Source organism: Mobula birostris, chromosome 8 (genome assembly GCF_030028105.1).
Source record: "Mobula birostris isolate sMobBir1 chromosome 8, sMobBir1.hap1, whole genome shotgun sequence".
NCBI lineage: Eukaryota > Metazoa > Chordata > Chondrichthyes > Myliobatiformes > Myliobatidae > Mobula > Mobula birostris.
The window spans coordinates 29,778,280-29,797,741 of NC_092377.1; the positions used below are offsets into that span (position 1 = coordinate 29,778,280).

General features: G+C 41.3%; 1 protein-coding gene across 1 annotated transcript in view; it reads left to right on the forward strand.

The window, feature by feature from the left end:
* Positions 1 to 19,462, forward strand: part of LOC140201205 (apoptosis-stimulating of p53 protein 2-like) — a 98,747-nt gene that overhangs the window by 14,714 nt on the left and 64,571 nt on the right. Inside the window, exons 2-4 of the mRNA XM_072264931.1 lie at positions 8,812 to 8,959; positions 9,416 to 9,535; positions 16,560 to 16,636. Of these exons, the coding sequence (XP_072121032.1) occupies positions 8,812 to 8,959; positions 9,416 to 9,535; positions 16,560 to 16,636 (345 nt within the window). The remainder of the gene's footprint in view (positions 1 to 8,811; positions 8,960 to 9,415; positions 9,536 to 16,559; positions 16,637 to 19,462) is intronic.

The window sequence follows — 19,462 nt, forward strand, 5'->3', positions numbered from 1 at the left end:
ATTAAAGCAAAATGGAGGAAAATGTAATCCATTATATATTCTGTATTGTGTCGTTCCTTCAATAAAAATAAAACATTTAAAATGTTATCAAAAACCTTGGCAAACTTCTGTAGACGTGTGGGGGAAAATGTGCGGACTGGCTGCAGTATGGCCTGGTTTGGGAATACCGATGCCTTTGAGTGGAAAATCCTGCAAAAGGTAGTGGATTCGGCTCAGTACATCACGGATAAAACCCTCCCAACCTTTGAGCACATCTGCATGAAACAGTGCTGTAGAAAAGCAGCATCCATCATCAAAGATCCTCACCACCCAGGCCATGCGGTTTTCTGGCTGCTGCCATCAGGTAGAAGATACAAGAGCCTCAGGACTTGCACCACCAGGTTCAAGAACAGTTACTACCCCTCAACCATCAAGCTCTTGAACAAAAGAGGATAGCTACACTCATTTAAAGATTCTTTTATCTTGTTATTTCATGCTCGTTATTTATTGCTATTTATTTATTATCTGCATTTGCCCAGTTGGTTGTTCATTGATCCCATTTACAGCCACCATTCTGTAGATTTGCTCAGTATGCCCACAGGAAAAAGAATCTCAGGGTTGTATGTGGTGACGTGTATACTGATATAAATTTTACTTAAAACTTTGATGGAGAGGGCTTTTCCTATGATGGACTGGGCTGCATTCACTACCTTTTGTAGGTTTTTCTGTCCTTGGGCTTGGTGTTTCCCTACGAGGCCATGATGCAATCAGTCAATATACTCTCCAATGTGCATCTATAGAAGTTCATCAAAGTTTTAGATGACATGCTTGTTGTAGCGTGGATGAAATTACAGGAGAGACAGAGTCACTGGTAGATACAAAGCAGCTTCTTTATTCGACACAACAAGGTACAGCAGGCATCTTAATGGATGGAGACACTTTCCGCAGAAAGGTCTGCTAGCTAAAATGTGGGCTCGATATTTATATGCTAAACACAAAGGCAATCGCTACTTAAAAAGTTACAGACATTTGAAGTTACATACAAACATCACACTTTCATCCTTTCCTTCTGACGCCAACATGTCTGTGTTGGTATCTACAGCCTTTAGGAATGTAAATTAAGTCTACGATACATTTATTTGGCATTTCCCGTGCTAACATAGAAGACAATTAATACAATTAATATTTATAATGTATTGGTGTGGTGATACTGCCTTCGAAACTACATTATCAGGTCATACTACCAGAAGTATCTGGTATTCACACCTTTTTGGAAGTCCATTGTGGTGGACTCAATCCACAGTCCTTTGTCAAACAGTTGAAATAGAAGTCTGGTGGCCAAAGTCATTTAAGTGTTAACAAGTCATCTACCCAAAAAGAAATCCACTCTAACAATGCTGAATCTGTGCAAATTTCAAAGAAAGTAGAGGTGCTGTAATGGCACTTACATGCTGGTCCCAGGATAGATCCTTTGAAATGATAATGCCAAGACATTTAAAATTGCTGATCCTCTCCACCTCTGATCCTCTGAGGAGGACTGGCTCTGGTTTCCTCCTTCGATTAATAATTAGCTCCTTGGTCTTGCTGACATTGAGTGTGAGGTTGTTATTGTGGCACCACTCAGCCAGATTTTCAATCTTCCTCCTATATGCTCATTTGGCCAACAACAGAGATGCCATCCAGCAAACATAAATATGGCTTTGGAGCGGTACTTAGCCTCTCAGTCATAAGTATAAAGGAAATGGAACAGAGGGCTAAGCACACAGCCTTTTGGTGCATCTGTGCTGATGGTATTTGTGGAGGTGATGTTGTCTGTCTAAGCTGACTGGGGTTTCCAAGTGAGGAAATCGAGGATTCAGTTGCACAATGAGATGTTGATGCCTAGGTATTGGAGCTTATTGATTAGTTTTGAGGAGATTAGTTCAGAGGGCTATGGATAACCCTAGGTAATTTCTAAAGTAAGCACAGTATTGTGATCTGAAGGGCCTGTACTGTGCTGTAGGTTTTCTGTGATAGTATTGAGTGCTGAGCTGTAGTAAATGCAGAGCATCCTAATTTCTGCATCCTCTGTCCAGATGCTGTAGGAGGGCTGAGTGAAGACCCAATGAAATGGCACCTGCTGGGACCTGTTATGATGGCAGGCAGATTGGAGTGGATCCAAGTCTCTCTGACTGGAGTTAATGTATTTCATGACCAACCTCTCAAAGCACTTCATCACAGTAGATGAAGAGAAAAACACTCTCACTTAATCTTTCCTCCTAGTTCATGTTCTCTAATCCAGGCAGCTCCTGGTAAATCTTCTCTGTACCCTCTCTAAAGCTTCCACATCCTTCCTATAAATGTGGTACAGTATAACCAAATTTTATAGAGCTGCAGCATTACTTTCCAGCTCTTGAAGTCAGTCGCCTGACTAATGAAAACCAGCACAACTTGTGTTTTCTTAACCTCCCTATCAACTTGCGCAGTCACTTTGAGTGATCTGTGAACATGGACTCCAAGATCAGTCTGTTCCTTCACACTGCTAAGCATCCTGCCATTAACCTTGTTTTCTGCTTTCAGGTTCAACCTTCCAAAATGAATCACTTCACACTTTTACGATTGAACCCCATCTGCCACTTCCCTGCCCAGCTCTGCATCCTGTCAATGTCCTGCTGTAGCCTATGACAACTTTCTACATTATCCATAACACCGTTTTTGTGTCATCTGCAAACTTCCTAACCTTCCCAGCACAGTCTAGGCTCCATTCACATGCTTTGTGTTTGTGTGAGGGGGAGGGGGGGAAGAAGTCAGAGAAATTCCCCCTCAGATACCTTTTACATTGTCTACCTTTCGCCCTAAACCTTGGCCATGGGTAAAATACTCATACTGTTCACCCTCTATGTTTGGTCACTCCTTAGACTACTTGTGGAAAAAGAAAAGAAACCCAGCCAATCTAACTTCACCTTATTACTCAGATGTTGCAATCCAGGCAATTCCTGGTGAATCTTCTTTTCACCTTTCTTCCGCAGTCACATCCATCCAATAGCGTGGCACCAGAACTATCCTCAACAATAATCTCATTTTGACGTTGAGTGGTATTAGCGTTGAATTACCCCACCTTTCTCATCCTGTGTCATTATAAACTCAATTGGATCGTCCAGATGATGAGCAGGTCAGAGTCTGCACATCCTGAAGCAAGTGACTCACCTCATGACACCCTGAAGCCTTTTCAACACCAATAGGGCCCAAGTTGGGAGTGTGATTGAGTACTTGGTACAATCATGAAGCTCCATGTCTTTCAAGATTAAAGAGTCCACTTCATTAGTTTTCAATTATCCTCATTCAAGTCATTAAAACCTCCTCTACTAGTGAACAATGGCTGCAGTGTGCACCATCTACAAAATGCACTGTATTTTGGCCTGGCAGCTCCCAACAACTTGTGCATCCCAAATGCACTGTTGGGATCATCGATTGCATCTAGTGCTCCCGGTGCGGCCTCCCCTACATCGGTGAGACCCGACGCAGATTGGGGGACTGCTTCGTTGAGCACCTCCGCTCCGTCCGCCACAACAGACAGGATCTCCCAGTTACCACCCACTTCAACTCAGCTTCAGATTCCCATTCGGATATGTCCATACATGGCCTCCTCTACTGCCATGATGAGGCCAAACTCAGGTTGGAGAAGCAACACCTCATATACCATCTGGGTAATCTCCAGCCCCTGGGCATGAACATTGAATTCTCCAATTTCCGGTAATTCCCTCCCCTTCCCAGTTTCACTCTGCCCCCTCCTCCAGCTGCCTATCACCTCCCTCTTGGTTCTGCCTCCTTCTACTACCCATTGTGCTTTCCCCTATTCCTTCTTCACCTTTCCTGCCTGTCTCCTCCATGCTTCTCCTCCCCCACCCCTTGATGTTTCCCCTTACAGGTTTTTTACTTGGCACCTACCAGCCTTCTCTTTCCCACCCTCCCCCCACCTTCTTTATAGGGTCCCTGCCCCTTCCCTCTACAGTCCTGATGAAGGGTTCCAGCCCGAAACGTTGACTGTTCGTTTCCATGGATGCTGCCCGACCTGCTGAGTTCCTCCAGCATGTTGTGAGTGTTGCTTTGACCCCAGCATCTGCAGAGTATTTTGTATTCCCAACAGCTTCATCCCATTTCTCCCAACAAGGTCACAGATAACTGGTGCACAGAAATGCTGCCTTCTGCCAGTTCCACTCCAAATTGCATACCATACTGACATGGAAATATATTGACACTCTTCATCACTGCTGGGTGTGAATCATAGGATCCCTACCTAGCAGTGAATATAGTGGTTCAAGAAAATGGATCACTATTCTGCGCTCAAACAATTAAGTTATGACAGGGTTGGAATCAGATTTATTGTCACTGACTTTCATAAAGTGAAATTTGTTGTTTTGCGGCAGCACTACAGTGCAAAGTCATAAAAATTATTATACATTACAAAAAGCAGTAAAACAGTGTTTAAAAAAAAAAGGAATAACAAGATAGTGTTCATTGACCATTCAGAAATCTGATAGCTGAGGGGAAGAAGCTGTTTCTGAATCAGTGAGTATGTCTTGAGGCTTCTGAAACACCTCCCCGATAGCAGTGATGAGAAAAGAGCATGTCCCAGTTGAGTTGAATTGAATTGAATTGACTTTATTTCTTACATCTGTCACATACATGAGGAGTAAAAATCTTTACGTTATGTCTCCTTCTTAATGTGCAATCATAGCAATTTATAATAATTTATAATAAATAGAACAGTCAATGTAATATATAGTAGACTCAAGTCAACGTGAGTTCATCAGTCTGATGGCCTGGTGGAAGAAGTTGTCCCGCAGCCTGTTGGTTCTGGCTTTCATGCTGCGGTACTGCTTCCCAGATGGTAGCAGCTAGAATAGAATGTGGTCGGGATGGCTTGGGTCCCCAATGATCCTACGGGTCCTTTTTACACACCTGTCCTTGAATGTTCTGGATCATGGGAAGTTCATAACTACAGATGTGCTGGGCTGTCTGCACCACTTTCTGCAGAGTCCTGTGATTAGGGGAGGTACACTTCCCATACCAGGCAGTAATGTAGCCAGTCAGGATGCTCTCAATTGTGCCCCTGTAGAAAGTTCTTAGGATTTTGGGGCCCATACCAAACTTCCTCAACCATCTAAGGTGAAAGAGGTGCTGTTGTGCCTTTTTCACCACACAGCTGGTGCCTACAGACCACGTGAGGTCCTTGGTGATGTGAGTGCCAAGGAACTTGAAGCTGTTTACCCTCTCAACCCCAGATTCATTGATATCAATAGGGGTTAGTCCGTCTCCATTCCTCCTGTAATCCACAACCTTTATTTTTGCGACATTGAGGGAGAGGTTGTTTTCTTGACACCACTGTGTCAGAGAAATAACTTCTTCTCTGTAGGCCACCGCGTTATTGTTTGAGATAAGGCCAATCAATGTACTGTATTAATTGTTATAGCTTGCCATAATTTCTTAGAAGGCATTGTTGTCTGAACAACTGTTATACTTTGAAGGATATTTACAAAGGATAAATTTTGGTGAATTCTAATAACAAGAGGGTTACAAGTGTAGCCCCCTCACTGGCCTCCTACGGAAACTTGGCTTGTTGCTAGCCCTGCTAACAGCCAGAGGACTCGGGTGAGAAGGCCACCTTTCATGAACAATGTTCCGATTAATCAAACCTTGATTTGAGGACATGTTACATAACTACTGCCCATAGACAATCGTCAGTGGACAAGAAATAAATTATAAAGAAAGTATATTTATACATTTTAGCTTTATCAAACAGATAGTAGGAAAAAAGAATAGGGGCAAAAATAAAAGAGCCCATTACAATTAAGCCAGTTTAAATCTGTAGAGTTCATTTTGAAACTGTCTTTTACTTATGCTCTGGATCCACAGTCTGCGTGAAAGCACACACTACATCCTGAATGTCGCTTGAAATCCATCTCGAACAAACGGCTGCTCCCTCTGAAGTATTGGCCCTTCCTCCTTGGAGCCATTCATCTGCACAAAGCACCTTGTGCAGTGGGGATTCTCCTTACCATGGCATCCTCAGCCATCTTCCCTCCTGTCTTCTCTGCAGCTACCACCAAAAAGACCATGAACCCCACCTGTGTCCATCACAAATCTCTGTCCACTCAGCTTTCTCTAGAACCTTCTCCCAATTCCACCATCCTGATTGGCTGACACAACATTCATAAGTTGAACATCACGACCCCTTATCTTTACCCAAACCCAAACATGCTATCAGCAAGACACACTGCTTCTACAGAAAGCTACAAAATGGAATACCCTACAATATTAGCAGTAAAAGTCTTAACTGGGGCATTACACAAGATAAAAGTCAAAATGGCACAGAAGGAAATACTGCATAAATGCATTATGGATAGAGGTTCGTATTCTTTTCGTTAAAGTTTTAGTGGTTTCAGAAATTGAAAGGGTGTTTTCAAAAGTCTGTAAATCTAATATTTGTTTATCTAGGAATACACATCATCTTGTACTGGCATACAGATGAGATTTACATTCATTTTTAGTCATTTTAAAAATACAGTGATTTTATTTTCTAACCTTTGGGGAAGTGTGTAACATTAAAGACTTGCAGAGCATCACTACGACTAAAGAAGGAAGCTCGGCTTCAGTTTGGGATATGGTATAGAGGGAAAAAAAAGTACTGTTGCTAGGGTCACTGTGATACTACAGTAGTTCAGCAACACATTTTTCTTATCACAATCCCAACTACAATACATCACTTCCTGTACCACTTTTTTCTTATCAGTTCAGTATTTGTTCATGAGACAATGGTGATTTGTGTAATTGAGATAATCAGTGTGGGAAGTTTTCAAAAGCTTCTTAATATAATCTTTGAGTTAAATGTTTGTATTTAGTAGAAAAACTTTGCTTCTTCCCTTAAAGTGACTTGCAAATATTTGGATGATGTCTGTTGTGCAGTAAATAATGACTGCAAAAGTTTTGCATCCGAGCTCTTAATTTATTTTCATTTCATTAAATTTCAAGTTATCATGAGAAATTTTATCAAATGTTTTCTGTCTCAATAAATATTACATTGACAGGTTATTTCTTCCACTTTAGACAACGTGTCAAAAACTCAACCAGATCCACCAGACATGACTTTGACTTTTACAAATACAGGCTGGTTTACTGAGATCAGCTAAAAATTTTAAAGCTGTGACTGAATGCTATTGCAAGCTACCTAATTTGGACCTACTTGCATTACAACTTCTTGGTAGAAAGGTCTGATCCAAGGGATTTATCACCATCTTTGGTTTCATTGAGTTGAATTTACTAACTGCATACTGGCAGTAATAAGAGCCTTGCTGACTATCAACTGTCCAACCCTCAACATGTCTTGGATTTTAGCATGTCTGGGTTGAAAAGTTTAATACTAGCTGTGGGTCAGGTAAAGGCCATTGCGCAACAGTGGGTAACACAAAGGTTTTTACTCCCTCATGTTGTGGGGTGGATGTAAATTTAAATAAATTCAATTCATTGAGCCCAGCAGTGATGTGCTATGGAGAGGGGCAATGTGCATTTCATATCCAATCTCTCAAATTTAGCTCAAAGGAAGCTGCCGTACAAATGGCATCTCTAGGTTACACAAGTTGCTGGAAGAAGTGGTTGAGCCAGGTGCAATACTATAATTTAAGACACGCTTGGTTAAGTACATGGAAGGGCGGGTATTAGAAGATGTGGTCCAAATGTAGGAATCAGGACAAACTGGTGGGCACTGTGGTTGGCATGGACTCGTCGTTGATTTAAATGGGGTCACCAGCCATATGGGAGGGGGAGTGGGGGAAATACTGGAGTTGTTTTATTTTTAATATTTTGGGGCTTTGTTTGGTTTTTAATGATTTTAGTTGAATATGGTAACTCATAAAATTATTTTAATAGAAAATTTATGTTGGAAATCTGACAAGTTTCTGTTACAGTGGTATCCATTCCTCATAACCTCAAACAGTCCCTTAATTAGCTAATTTTGTTCTAGTACACCATCCGTTCACTGGCACCTGCCCCCCTACCCCATCACTATCGCCTCCCTAAGCCTGTAGACTGGCCAGGTAATTATTTCATTGAACATAAGTATTTCTGAGAGGAAATTCCCCTTCAAATTGTGTTATATGATATTTGTGTTTACCCAAGAGGGATGGGTAGTTTAATGATTCATTTGAAAGCTGGACCTTTAACAGTGTTGCATTTCCTTACAGTAGTGAATTGTAGTGTCAGCTTTGGTACTCTTCCACAAATAGAGGTATTGTAATGGGCAGGGTAATGCTGAAATTAGATTAATAAAATAATGTTAAGCATTGGCTTTCTATGGACCCACACACAGCATAATTAAAAGTTAGGCCATCTTAGCGGTTTTGTTAAAGGACTTCGTAAATATTCACCAGCTGTATATTTAGCCTTTTGTTAATGATGAAAAATTTAGTTGATAGGAAATAAATTTTATTCTTTAATTTCTGTGAAATTCTAAAAAATCCAACATATGCTAATTGAATTAATAAATATTATTTAAATTGTCACTGCTTTGGGAAAGAAAGTATTAAAATGCTATAATTATGTATGTTTTGGAAAACATTTTTTAAAGCAATTAGTTTAAATCTAACAATGTATATTCATTCACTTTATTTAGTTTGCTATGAGTTAGTGCTGCTTCGGCTACTATTGGTTGATGAGAGAAAAGATTCAACCTTTGGCTTAATGTAAAACTATGGATTGGTTTGAACTACGACCTAAGTTGGGTTGATGGTTAGAGAAGCTCTGCCTTTTTAGGTAAATATCAAACTGAATAAAGCTTTTTCTTTTTTTTAAATATAGATGTTTCTCACAGTGTACCTGAGCAACAGTGACCAACATTATACAGAGGTACCAATCACTCCTGAGACTACTTGTCGTGATGTTGTTGGATACTGCAAAGAGCCAGGAGAGACAGACTGTCATTTGGCTGAGTGCTGGCATGGTGGTGGTAAGTAAATCGTGTTAGAGGTAGCAGTTCCATCTGTTTGGTGATTTGTACTATAATAGTTGACCAGTCACCTGTTTAGAATTAGTACTGGTGTCATAACACCAGCTGCATTTCTGTGGCAAATGTGTTTTGTTAATTATATAACAATGGTGTAATTGAATTGAGAGAAACTATAATGCCATACCAAAAATTGGTAGCTATTGGCCTTTGGATAATCCGTTATTCACAGTAAAATGAAGGTTTCCCGGACCTAATTCAAATTTATGGAGCTGGGCCTGAACACAGCACCTTTTTGACTGAAATGTAAAAACACTGTCTTCATTGGTATTTATGCTTGGCATTAGAGAGAGTAGATGAAATTATTAAGGTAATTTGTACATCATGAGTATATAGAGAATACTATTAAATTGTTGCAAGCCATGATAAGGAAGTATAATTTAGTTTCTCCTCTTATAGAACGTGCCATAGCAGACAATGAGCGTATATATGATATTCTGCAGCAGTGGGGAGCGCAGAGAAATGAAGTTTGTTTTTACTTGCGCCATGAGCGCCCACCAAGCACAGTTCGGGATACAGGTAAGAACTGTATTGCACTTTGCTCATGCCAGTATTGTGGAACTTTAGGCAGACTTATGTTGATTCATTTGAAGTTAACTTGTAGAGTCATAAAGCACAAAAAACGGGTCGTTCGGCCATCCCACCCCTCCACTGTACCTTCTCTGCCTCATTGCCCACCCCCGTGTCCATGCTGATCATTATGTACCCACCTATCCAATACTTATTCTGTAGCTTTCTATATCTTGGCAATTAAATTGCTTATCCAGATAATTTTTAATGTTGTTAGATTATCTTCCTCCCCCACCCTCTCAGGTGTTACACATTGTGACCATTCTTGGGGGAAAAATAACTTCCCCCTCAGATCTGCTCCAAACCTCATATTCCTCTTCTTAAACCTATGTCCTGTGGTTTTGGTTATCTCTGTTATGGGAAAATATTCCTTACTGTTCACTCCATCTGTAACCTTCATGATCTTCTATACATCTATCAGGTACAACCTCATCCTTCCAAAGAAAACAAAACCAGCCTATTCACTTATTCCTCTTGACTGAAACATTCCATCCCAGGCAACATCCTCAAATATTTTCTGCAACTGCTCCAGTGCATTATTGTCCTTCTTAAAGTGTGGTGACCCAAACTACGCAGAATGCTCTCGGTGTGCCCAGCTAATGTTTTATAAAGTTTTAACATGACGTCTTAGCTTTTGTATTCTATGCATCTAAAGAAAGCCAGGATCCTTTGTCAGCTTCATTAGATACATTGAATGTAAGAGCTAGGAACTTATCTACCTGTGCTGTCATCTTTAGGAATCCATAGACTTGTGGACCAAGGTTCTTCTGTTCCTCAATTAATAGATTTCCTAAAATGTCGGGATTAAATTCCATCTGCCATTGTTCTGCCCAGTTTATCCTCCCCACTGTCACTGGTCAGTGGTTTACAATCGTAAAAGTAACCTTCCACCAGTACCTTCTGTCCCCAATTGCAAACCAACACGCCTTGGATCCACTGGTCTATAACCTTTTCAACTGGCCTTGCAATGGGGAATTTGTCATAAGTCTGACTGAAGTCCATTTAACAGCACTGCCCTCATCAATATATTCAGTAACTTTTTAAAAAAAACTGAATTAACCAGACAGGATCTCCCACCAACAAAGCCATGCTAACTATCTATCAACACTTGCCTTTTCAAGTCTTGACTAATTCTGTACCTCAGAATATTTCCAGTAACTTCCCTACCACTGAGGTTAAGCTCACTTGTTCGTAGTTACGTGAGTAGTCTCCGCTGCTGTTTTTCTACTGATTAAAATTGTATTTTCAGCCTGATCTAGTTCATATTCATGCAGTTTTTAAATGACAATAGCATGTATAATTACTTTTAGTTGATAAACAGGTTTGTATAAGCAGAACAAGTAAGTCTAGTTTGGTGCAAGTGACATAACTTCGTAGATAACAGGAATTCTGCAGATGCTGGAAATTCAAGCAACACACATCAAAGTTGCTGGTGAACGCAGCAGGCCAGGCAGCATCTGTAGGAAGAGGTGCAGTCGACATTTCAGGCCGAGACCCTTCGTCAGGACTAACTGAAGGAAGAGTGAGTAAGGGATTTGAAAGTTGGAGGGGGAGGGGGGAGATCCAAAAGATAGGAGAAGACAGGAGGGGGAGGGATAGAGCCAAGAGCTGGACAGGTGATAGGCAAAAGGGGATACGAGAGGTTCATGGGACAGGAGGTCCGGGAAGAAAGACGGGGGGGGGGGGGAACCCAGAGGATGGGCAAGAGGTATATTCAGAGGGACAGAGGGAGAAAAAGGAGAGTGAGAGAAAGAATGTGTGCATAAAAATAAGTAACAGATGGGGTACGAGGGGGAGGTGGGGCCTTAGCGGAAGTTAGAGAAGTCGATGTTCATGCCATCAGGTTGGAGGCTACCCAGACGGAATATAAGGTGTTGTTCCTCCAACCTGAGTGTGGCTTCATCTTTACAGTAGAGGAGGCCGTGGATAGACATGTCAGAAGGGAATGGGATGTGGAATTAAAATGTGTGGCCACTGGGAGATCCTGCTTTCTCTGGCGGACAGAGCGTAGATGTTCAGCAAAGCGGTCTCCCAGTCTGCGTCGGGTCTCGCCAATATATAAAAGGCCACATCGGGAGCACCGGACGCAGTATATCACCCCAGTCGACTCACAGGTGAAGTGTTGCCTCGCCTGGAAGGACTGTTTGGGGCCCTGAATGGTGGTAAGGGAGGAAGTGTAAGGGCATGTGTAGCACTTGTTCCGCTTACACGGATAAGTGCCAGGAGGGAGATCAGTGGGGAGGGATGGGGGGGACGAATGGACAAGGGAGTTGTGTAGGGAGTGATCCCTGCGGAATGCAGAGAGGGGGGGGAGGGAAAGATGTGCTTAGTGGTGGGATCCCGTTCCCTTGTTCAATCCCTTCCGACCTATGTTCGTAACACTTCTCACGCTCTTAAACTTTTCGATGATTTTAAGTTCCCTGGCCCCCGCCGCTTTATTTTTACCATGGATGTCCAGTCCTTATATACTTTCATCCCCCATCAGGAAGGTCTCAAAGCTCTACGCTTCTTTTTGGATTCCAGACCTAATCAGTTCCTCTCTACCACCACTCTGCTCCGTCTAGCAGAATTAGTCCTTACTCTTAATAATTTCTCCTTTGGCTCCTCCCACTTCCTCCAAACTAAAGGTGTAGCTATGGGCACCCGTATGGGCCCTAGCTATGCCTGCCTTTTTGTTGGGTTTGTGGAACAATCTATGTTCCGTGCCTATTCTGGTATCTGTCCTCCACTTTTCCTTCGCTACATCGACGACTGCATTGGCGCTGCTTCCTGCACGCATGCAGAACTCGTTGACTTTATTAACTTTGCCTCCAACTTTCACCCTGCCCTCAAGTTTACCTGGTCCATTTCCGACACCTCCCTCCCCTTTCTAGATCTTTCTGTCTCTGTCTCTGGAGACAGCTTATCCACTGATGTCTACTATAAGCCTACTGACTCTCACAGCTACCTGGACTATTCCTCTTCTCACCCTGTCTCTTGCAAAAACGCCGTCCCCTTCTCGCAATTCCTCCGTCTCCGCCGCATCTGCTCTCAGGATGAGGCTTTTCATTCTAGGACGAGGGAGGTGTCTTCCTTTTTTAAAGAAAGGGGCTTCCCTTCCTCCACTATCAACTCTGCTCTTAAACGCATCTCCCCCATTTCACGTACATCTGCTCTCACTCCATCCTCCCGCCACCCCACTAGGAATAGGGTTCCCCTGGTCCTCACCTACCACCCCACCAGCCTCCGGGTCCAACATATTATTCTCCGTAACTTCCGCCACCTCCAACGGGATCCCACCACTAAGCACATCTTTCCCTCCCCCCCCCCCCCCTGCATTCAGCAGGGATCGTTCCTTACACAACTCCCTTGTCCATTCGTCCCCCCCATCCCTCCCCACTGATCCCCCTCCTGGCACTTATCCGTGTAAGCGGAACAAGTGCTACACATGCCCTTACACTTCCTCCCTTACCACCATTCAGGGCCCCAAACAGTCCTTCGAGGTGAGGCAACACTTCACCTATGAGTCGACTGGGGTGATATACTGCGTCCGGTACTCCCGATGTGGCCTTTTATATATTGGCGAGACCCGACGCAGACTGGGAGACCGCTTTGCTGAACATCTACACTCTGTCCGCCAGAGAAAGCAGGATCTCCCAGTGGCCACACATTTTAATTCCACATCCCATTCCCATTCTGACATGTCTATCCACGGCCTCCTCTACTGTAAAGATGAAGCCACACTCAGGTTGGAGGAACAACACCTTATATTCCGTCTGGGTAGCCTCCAACCTGATGGCGTGAACATCGACTTCTCTAACTTCCGCTAAGGCCCCACCTCCCCCTCGTACCCCATCTGTTACTTATTTTTATGCACACATTCTTTCTCTCACTCTCCTTTTTCTCCCTCTGTCCCTCTGAATATACCTCTTGCCCATCCTCTGGGTCCCCCCCCCCCCCCGTCTTTCTTCCCGGACCTCCTGTCCCATGAACCTCTCGTATCCCCTTTTGCCTATCACCTGTCCAGCTCTTGGCTCTATCCCTCCCCCTCCTGTCTTCTCCTATCATTTTGGATCTCCTCCTCCCCCTCCAACTTTCAAATCCCTTACTCACTCTTCCTTCAGTTAGTCCTGATGAAGGGTCTCGGCCTGAAACGTCGACTGCACCTTTTCCTACAGATGCTGCCTGGCCTGCTGCGTTCACCAGCAACTTTGATGTGTGTAACTTCGTAGATATTCAGTTTGCAATTTTCATGACTTAGTGGGGAAAAAGCTCCTCCAACTCATTACAATTACGCCAATTTTCCAGAATGCTGGCCAGTTAATATAATTTCTTGAACTATACAACTGAAAAGTCAATATGTTAATTTAATGCAATGTCAAAAAAAATTACATACCTATTGCCTATTTGTCCTTTCATATGGTCATAGAAACATGCTCCACATAACTGGTCCTTACAGTCTGTTTTATGCATACCAACTATAATGCCTATCCATGCTAATCCAGTTTGTCTGTCTTAGACCTGTTTCCCTCTACTCTATTCCTATTCCGATACCTGTCCAAATGCCTTTAAACATTGAAATATTATATGCCTTGACTACTGTACTTCCTCTAATGTTGTATTTAGCAAAATTGAGGTTTTAAACTAATGATATATTTAATTCTTAAAAGTTATGCATTAATAGATAATTTTTCACATGTATTTCTATATTTTATATATTATCGTTTTTGAAAAATAAGTGAGGTTCGAGCCTAATGTCAGAAGTAAGAATTTGTATCTAAGTCACAATTTCCTTTTATTATTTTAAACATTTTTGGATAGAAAAATATCTTGACGTGAAAAAAAGCATGATAGATTTTGAGAATACTTATATGGAGCATCTATCCCCACTTATGAATACCTGACTTGCATATAACCCTGTACATTCATTCAGGCATTTGGGAGACTGGCTGATTTTGCCAGTTTCTGTGGGACTGTAGGAATCTTTTGCTAGCTGGGAACTCACTTTGTAGCCTCATTTTCAACTTGTGAACTGTTCAGGTTCCAGGCAGGAACAGAATCCTCCTATAACCTGAGGATGACTTGCTTGTTGAAAAAATAATGGAATGTACAGAAGACGGGCAGACATATTTCAGTATTAAGTAAAAACAAAAAAAAAATAGAAACACTTATCTCTGACAACATCTGTGATGAGAGAAATGAAGTTAAAGTTTTAGGACCAAACAATAACTTGTTTCTCTTTCCACAAATGAGTGCTACAGCATTTTTAGTTTTTATTTCAGATTTCTGGCATGTATTGTACAAGCAAGTATGATCCCAGGTTTCAGAAATATCTATTGCAAAATATCTATTCCCATTCTTTTGAGAATTGACTCCAAACACTTGAGAGATACTGCAAGCTATTTTAACTGATTATTTATTTCACATTTAATCATCTGTGCTATAATGGGTGCCTGAGGGAAAACGTATTCACTCAGAGGATGGTGTAAATATGAAACGAGCTGCCAATAGAAGTGGTGGTTGTGGGTTTGATTGCAGCACTGAAAAAAAAAAGTATGGATAAATACATGGATGGGAGAGTATGGAGGGCTATAGCCCCAGTTATAGATCAATAGCACTAGGTAGAATAGCAGTTCGACATGGTTGAGCAGGGCCAAATCGCCTGTTTCTGTACAGTTCTGTATATACCCAATGACTTGGCTTCCACAGTCATCTTTGGAAATGAATTCCACAGATTCACCACACTCCAGCTCGAGAAATTCTTCTTCAGCTCTGTTCTAAAGGGACATCCTTCTATTCTGAGGTTGTGCCCTCTGGTCCTAGACTCTTCTACTATTGGATACATCCTCTCCACATCCACTGTATCTTGGGCTTTTCAGCCCTTGGTAGGTTTCATGAGAACCCCTCACCCCCGATTCTTCTAAACTGCAGTGAGCACAGGCCCAGAGCAATTAAATGCTCCTCATACATTAACACTTTCATTTTCAGAATTATTCCAGTAAATCACCTCTGGATCCTCTCCAATGCCAACATATACTTTCTTTGATAAGGGGTCCAAAGCTGCTCAGAATACTCTGAATGTAGTCTGACCAATGCCTTATAAACTCTCAGCATTACACCCTTGCTTTTGTATTTTAGTCCTCTCAAAAAGAATGCTATCATTGCATTTGCTTTCCTTACTACCTGCTCAACCTGTAAGTTAACTTTTAGGGAATCCTGCCGTAGGACTCCCAAGTCCCTTTGCACCTGCAATTTCTGAATTTGCTCCCCATTCAGAAATTAGTCTATACTTTCATTCCTTCTATCAAAATGCACGAGCAAACAATGACACTTGCTCTTTTCAATGGTCCTGCTCTTACAAAATTATTCATCCTCGCTCTTGGATACATTAAAAGCAGTTCTAGATCTCTTAAATAGGCAAGGCTTAAACAAATATGGTACTAGTATGGGAAGGTTAATATAGATGGGCAATAAGGTTGTCATGAGGGATCAAAATCCCATTTATCTTGTGTTTGACTCTTTGACTCATAGTATTCTCTTGGCATCCACAGTCATTCTTTTTACCATATATGTACTACAGTTTAAAATCTTCAACTATTGTGTTGTTAATTAACTTCATATTCCTACAAATCTGGACTCTATGTAGTGCTAAATGCTAAAGATCGATGCGAACAAAGTCCATCTCCAATTTCAGTGGTACTGTTGGGCTTCACAATCAAATTAAAGCCCTATGATTTTCTCCTTTTAAAATGTAGATATTTACCACATAACGCTTTGTCTTGCTTACTTTGAGGATTATTTTTCAATATTGTACTGCAGTCATTGACCCTTAAACTTTCTTTATGTACTGGAACACGAACTTTGTGTTTTGTCAAAACTTTGTTTTTGTAAAACAATTGCTTCTGGGTGGACCCTAAAATCACTTCTGCTAAACACAATGATTTTCTTTTTGATGTGCTGCTTATAATTGTTACTTTAATAATTTTACTTTCAGGCTGTTTGAGACTCCAAGACCCAACGTTGAAGAGAAACAGAGTGCAGGGTACTACAGAAAGACGAATGGAAAATGGAGTAAGTATCTTCAACCATCTTTTAAAGGCTGCAGTATATTATTGACAACTCTGTCACCTAATGAGTTGGAAATGGTAAGCTGTGTATGACTCAGAGCAAACAAATTATTCCAGAGAAAAAATCCATTTGAAGAGAAGATGTTTTTTGGGTGATTTGTTTGCTATGAGTCATATAGAATAGATTTTTGTTGGAGTAATTTGCTCTGAGTGAAGAATAGAGTAAACAGAAACTACAGTACCTGGTGTTGTGGTTACAAATAATTTCCTCCTGAGTCTTTTTCTCCTCTAATTTCCCCACCACACCCTTGCTAGTTATAAGTTAAAATTGACATTCCTGAATTTGAAATGTTTGTAAACTGAATTCAGAAAAGAAATTCAGTGTTTGCAGAAGTTAACATAATTTATAATAAAATCAGAGAAGCCAATTCAGAATGGAAATAGGCTGTGAAAGATTAATTAAAACAAAGGAGGTTGTGAAGACTGTTGCCTCAGGGAAAGAAAAATGAAACAGTTTCACTGATGCGTAAAGCTTTATCATGTATGTAAATTTGACATGTTCATTATTTGTAGGTTTGATAAATTACTAGACCTGGTATGTAGAGCGATAAGCTATTGATCTGCAGATGCAAGTTTAAATTCCACCATAAAAATGTGGCAATTAGATTCAAATATATAAAAAGTTAATATCTGTAATAATAACCTTGAAGCTGCTGGAATGTAGCCTGTACTGACACCAGCCTACTGCCCTCTACTGTGCCTATTGTCTTGTTTATTATTTATTGTAATGCCTGCATTATTTTGTGCACTTAGTGCAGTCCTGGGTAGGTCTGTAGTCCAGTGTAGTTTTTGTGTTGTTTTACGTAGTTCAGTGTAGTTTTTGTATTGTTTCATGCAGCAGCATGGCCCTGAAAAACATCTCGTTTTTACTGTGAACTGTACCAGCAGTTATGGTCAAAATGACAGTAAAAAGTGACAACTTGAAAAGACATCTGATACACAAATGTTCTTCAGGGGAAGAATTGTTTTTTTCTTTTGTGATTTTTGAGAGCCACAGAAATATGATTGTTTCCTAACTGTCCTCCCAGATGTTGTAAGCCTCCCAGTTGAAGGTTGTTTTGGGATGGAGTAGACCTCATGTAAGATTCAGCACTTTGGATATTTATGTGGTGCCATACTAGACAGAGGCAGGGTAGAGATGATTCTGTACTTCTTCCTTTAAATGTCACCATGTACAACAGCAGATGGAATGAAGTCAAAGTTGTTTATTTTCATATGCACAGGTACAATGAAAATCTTACTTATAAATCATGTAAGAAGCATTCACAAGAAAAATATAAAGTAAAGATAAATGAAATATCTTTACAAGAAAGGAACAATTAAGTCAAAAGTCCCTTTTCATGCACATTGGTCAAAGTGGTCATAGTGTTGCTGAATTCTAGTGATTAGGGTTAAAACATGGAACACAAGAATATTATAACACAGTACTGGTCTTTTGGCCCATGATGTTGTGCTGGCTTTTTAACCTACACAAGGATCACTCTTGCTCTTCTCTCCTACATAACCTATTTTTCTGTCATTCAGGTACATATCCAAGAGTTAAATGTCCCTAATGAATCTGCCACAAGCACCACTGCACCCACCACTCTCTGTGTAAAGAACTTACCTCTGACCTCCCCCATATATTTTCCTCCAGTGATCTTAAAATTATGGCCCCTTGTAATAGTTATTTCCGCCCTAGGAAAAACTGTCTCTCTGGCTATCCTCTCTTCCTATGCCTCTTATCATCTAGCACACTTCTATCAAATCACGTCTCATCCCCTTTTGCTCCAAAGAGAAAAGTCCTAGCTCACTCCATAAGACAGGCCCTCTAGTCCAGGCTGCATCCTGGTAAATCCCCTCTGCACCCTCTCTAAAGCTTCCACATCCTTCTTGTGATGAGGCAACCAGAACTGAACACTATATTCGAAGTGTGGTCTAACCAGGGTTTCATTGAGCTGGAACGTTACCTCATGGCTTTTGAATTCAATCCTCTGACTAATGAAGGTGAACATACCATATGCTTTCTTAACAGCCCTATCAATTTGTGCGGCAACCTTGCGGAATCTATGGACGTGAAGCCTAAGATCCCTCTGTTTCTCCACACAACCAAGAATCCTGGCATTAACTCTGTATTCTGCCTTCAAATTAGGCATTGCAAAGTGAATCACTTCGCACTTTTCTATGTTGAACTCCATCTGCCACTTCTTAGCCCAGCTCTGCATCCTGTCAGTGGCCAATTGCAATTTACAGCAACCATCTACACAATGAATCAGAATCAGGTTTATTATCACTGGCATGTGACGTGAAATTTATTAACTTAGCAGCAACAGTTCAATGCAATACATAATCTAGAGGAGATATAAAAACAATAATAAATAAACAAGTAAATCAATTACAGTACAAATATATTGAATAGATTAAAAAACATGCAAAAACAGAAATACTGAAAATTAAATAAGTGGGGTGGTGTCTAAGGATTCAATGTCCATTTAGGCATCAGATGGCAGAGGGGAAGAAGCTGTTCCTGAATCACTGACTGTGTGCCTTCAGGCTTCTGTAACTCCTACCCGATGGTAACAGTGAGAAAGCAGCATGCCCTGGGTGCTGGAAGTCCTTAATAATGGACACTGTCTTTCTAAGACACCATTCCGTGAAGATGTCCTGGGTACTTTGTAGGCTAGTACCCAAGATGGAGCTGACTTGACTTACAACCATCTGCAGCTTCTTTCGGTCCTGTGCAGTAGCCCCCCCATACCAGACAGTGATGCAGCCTGTCAGAATGTTCTCT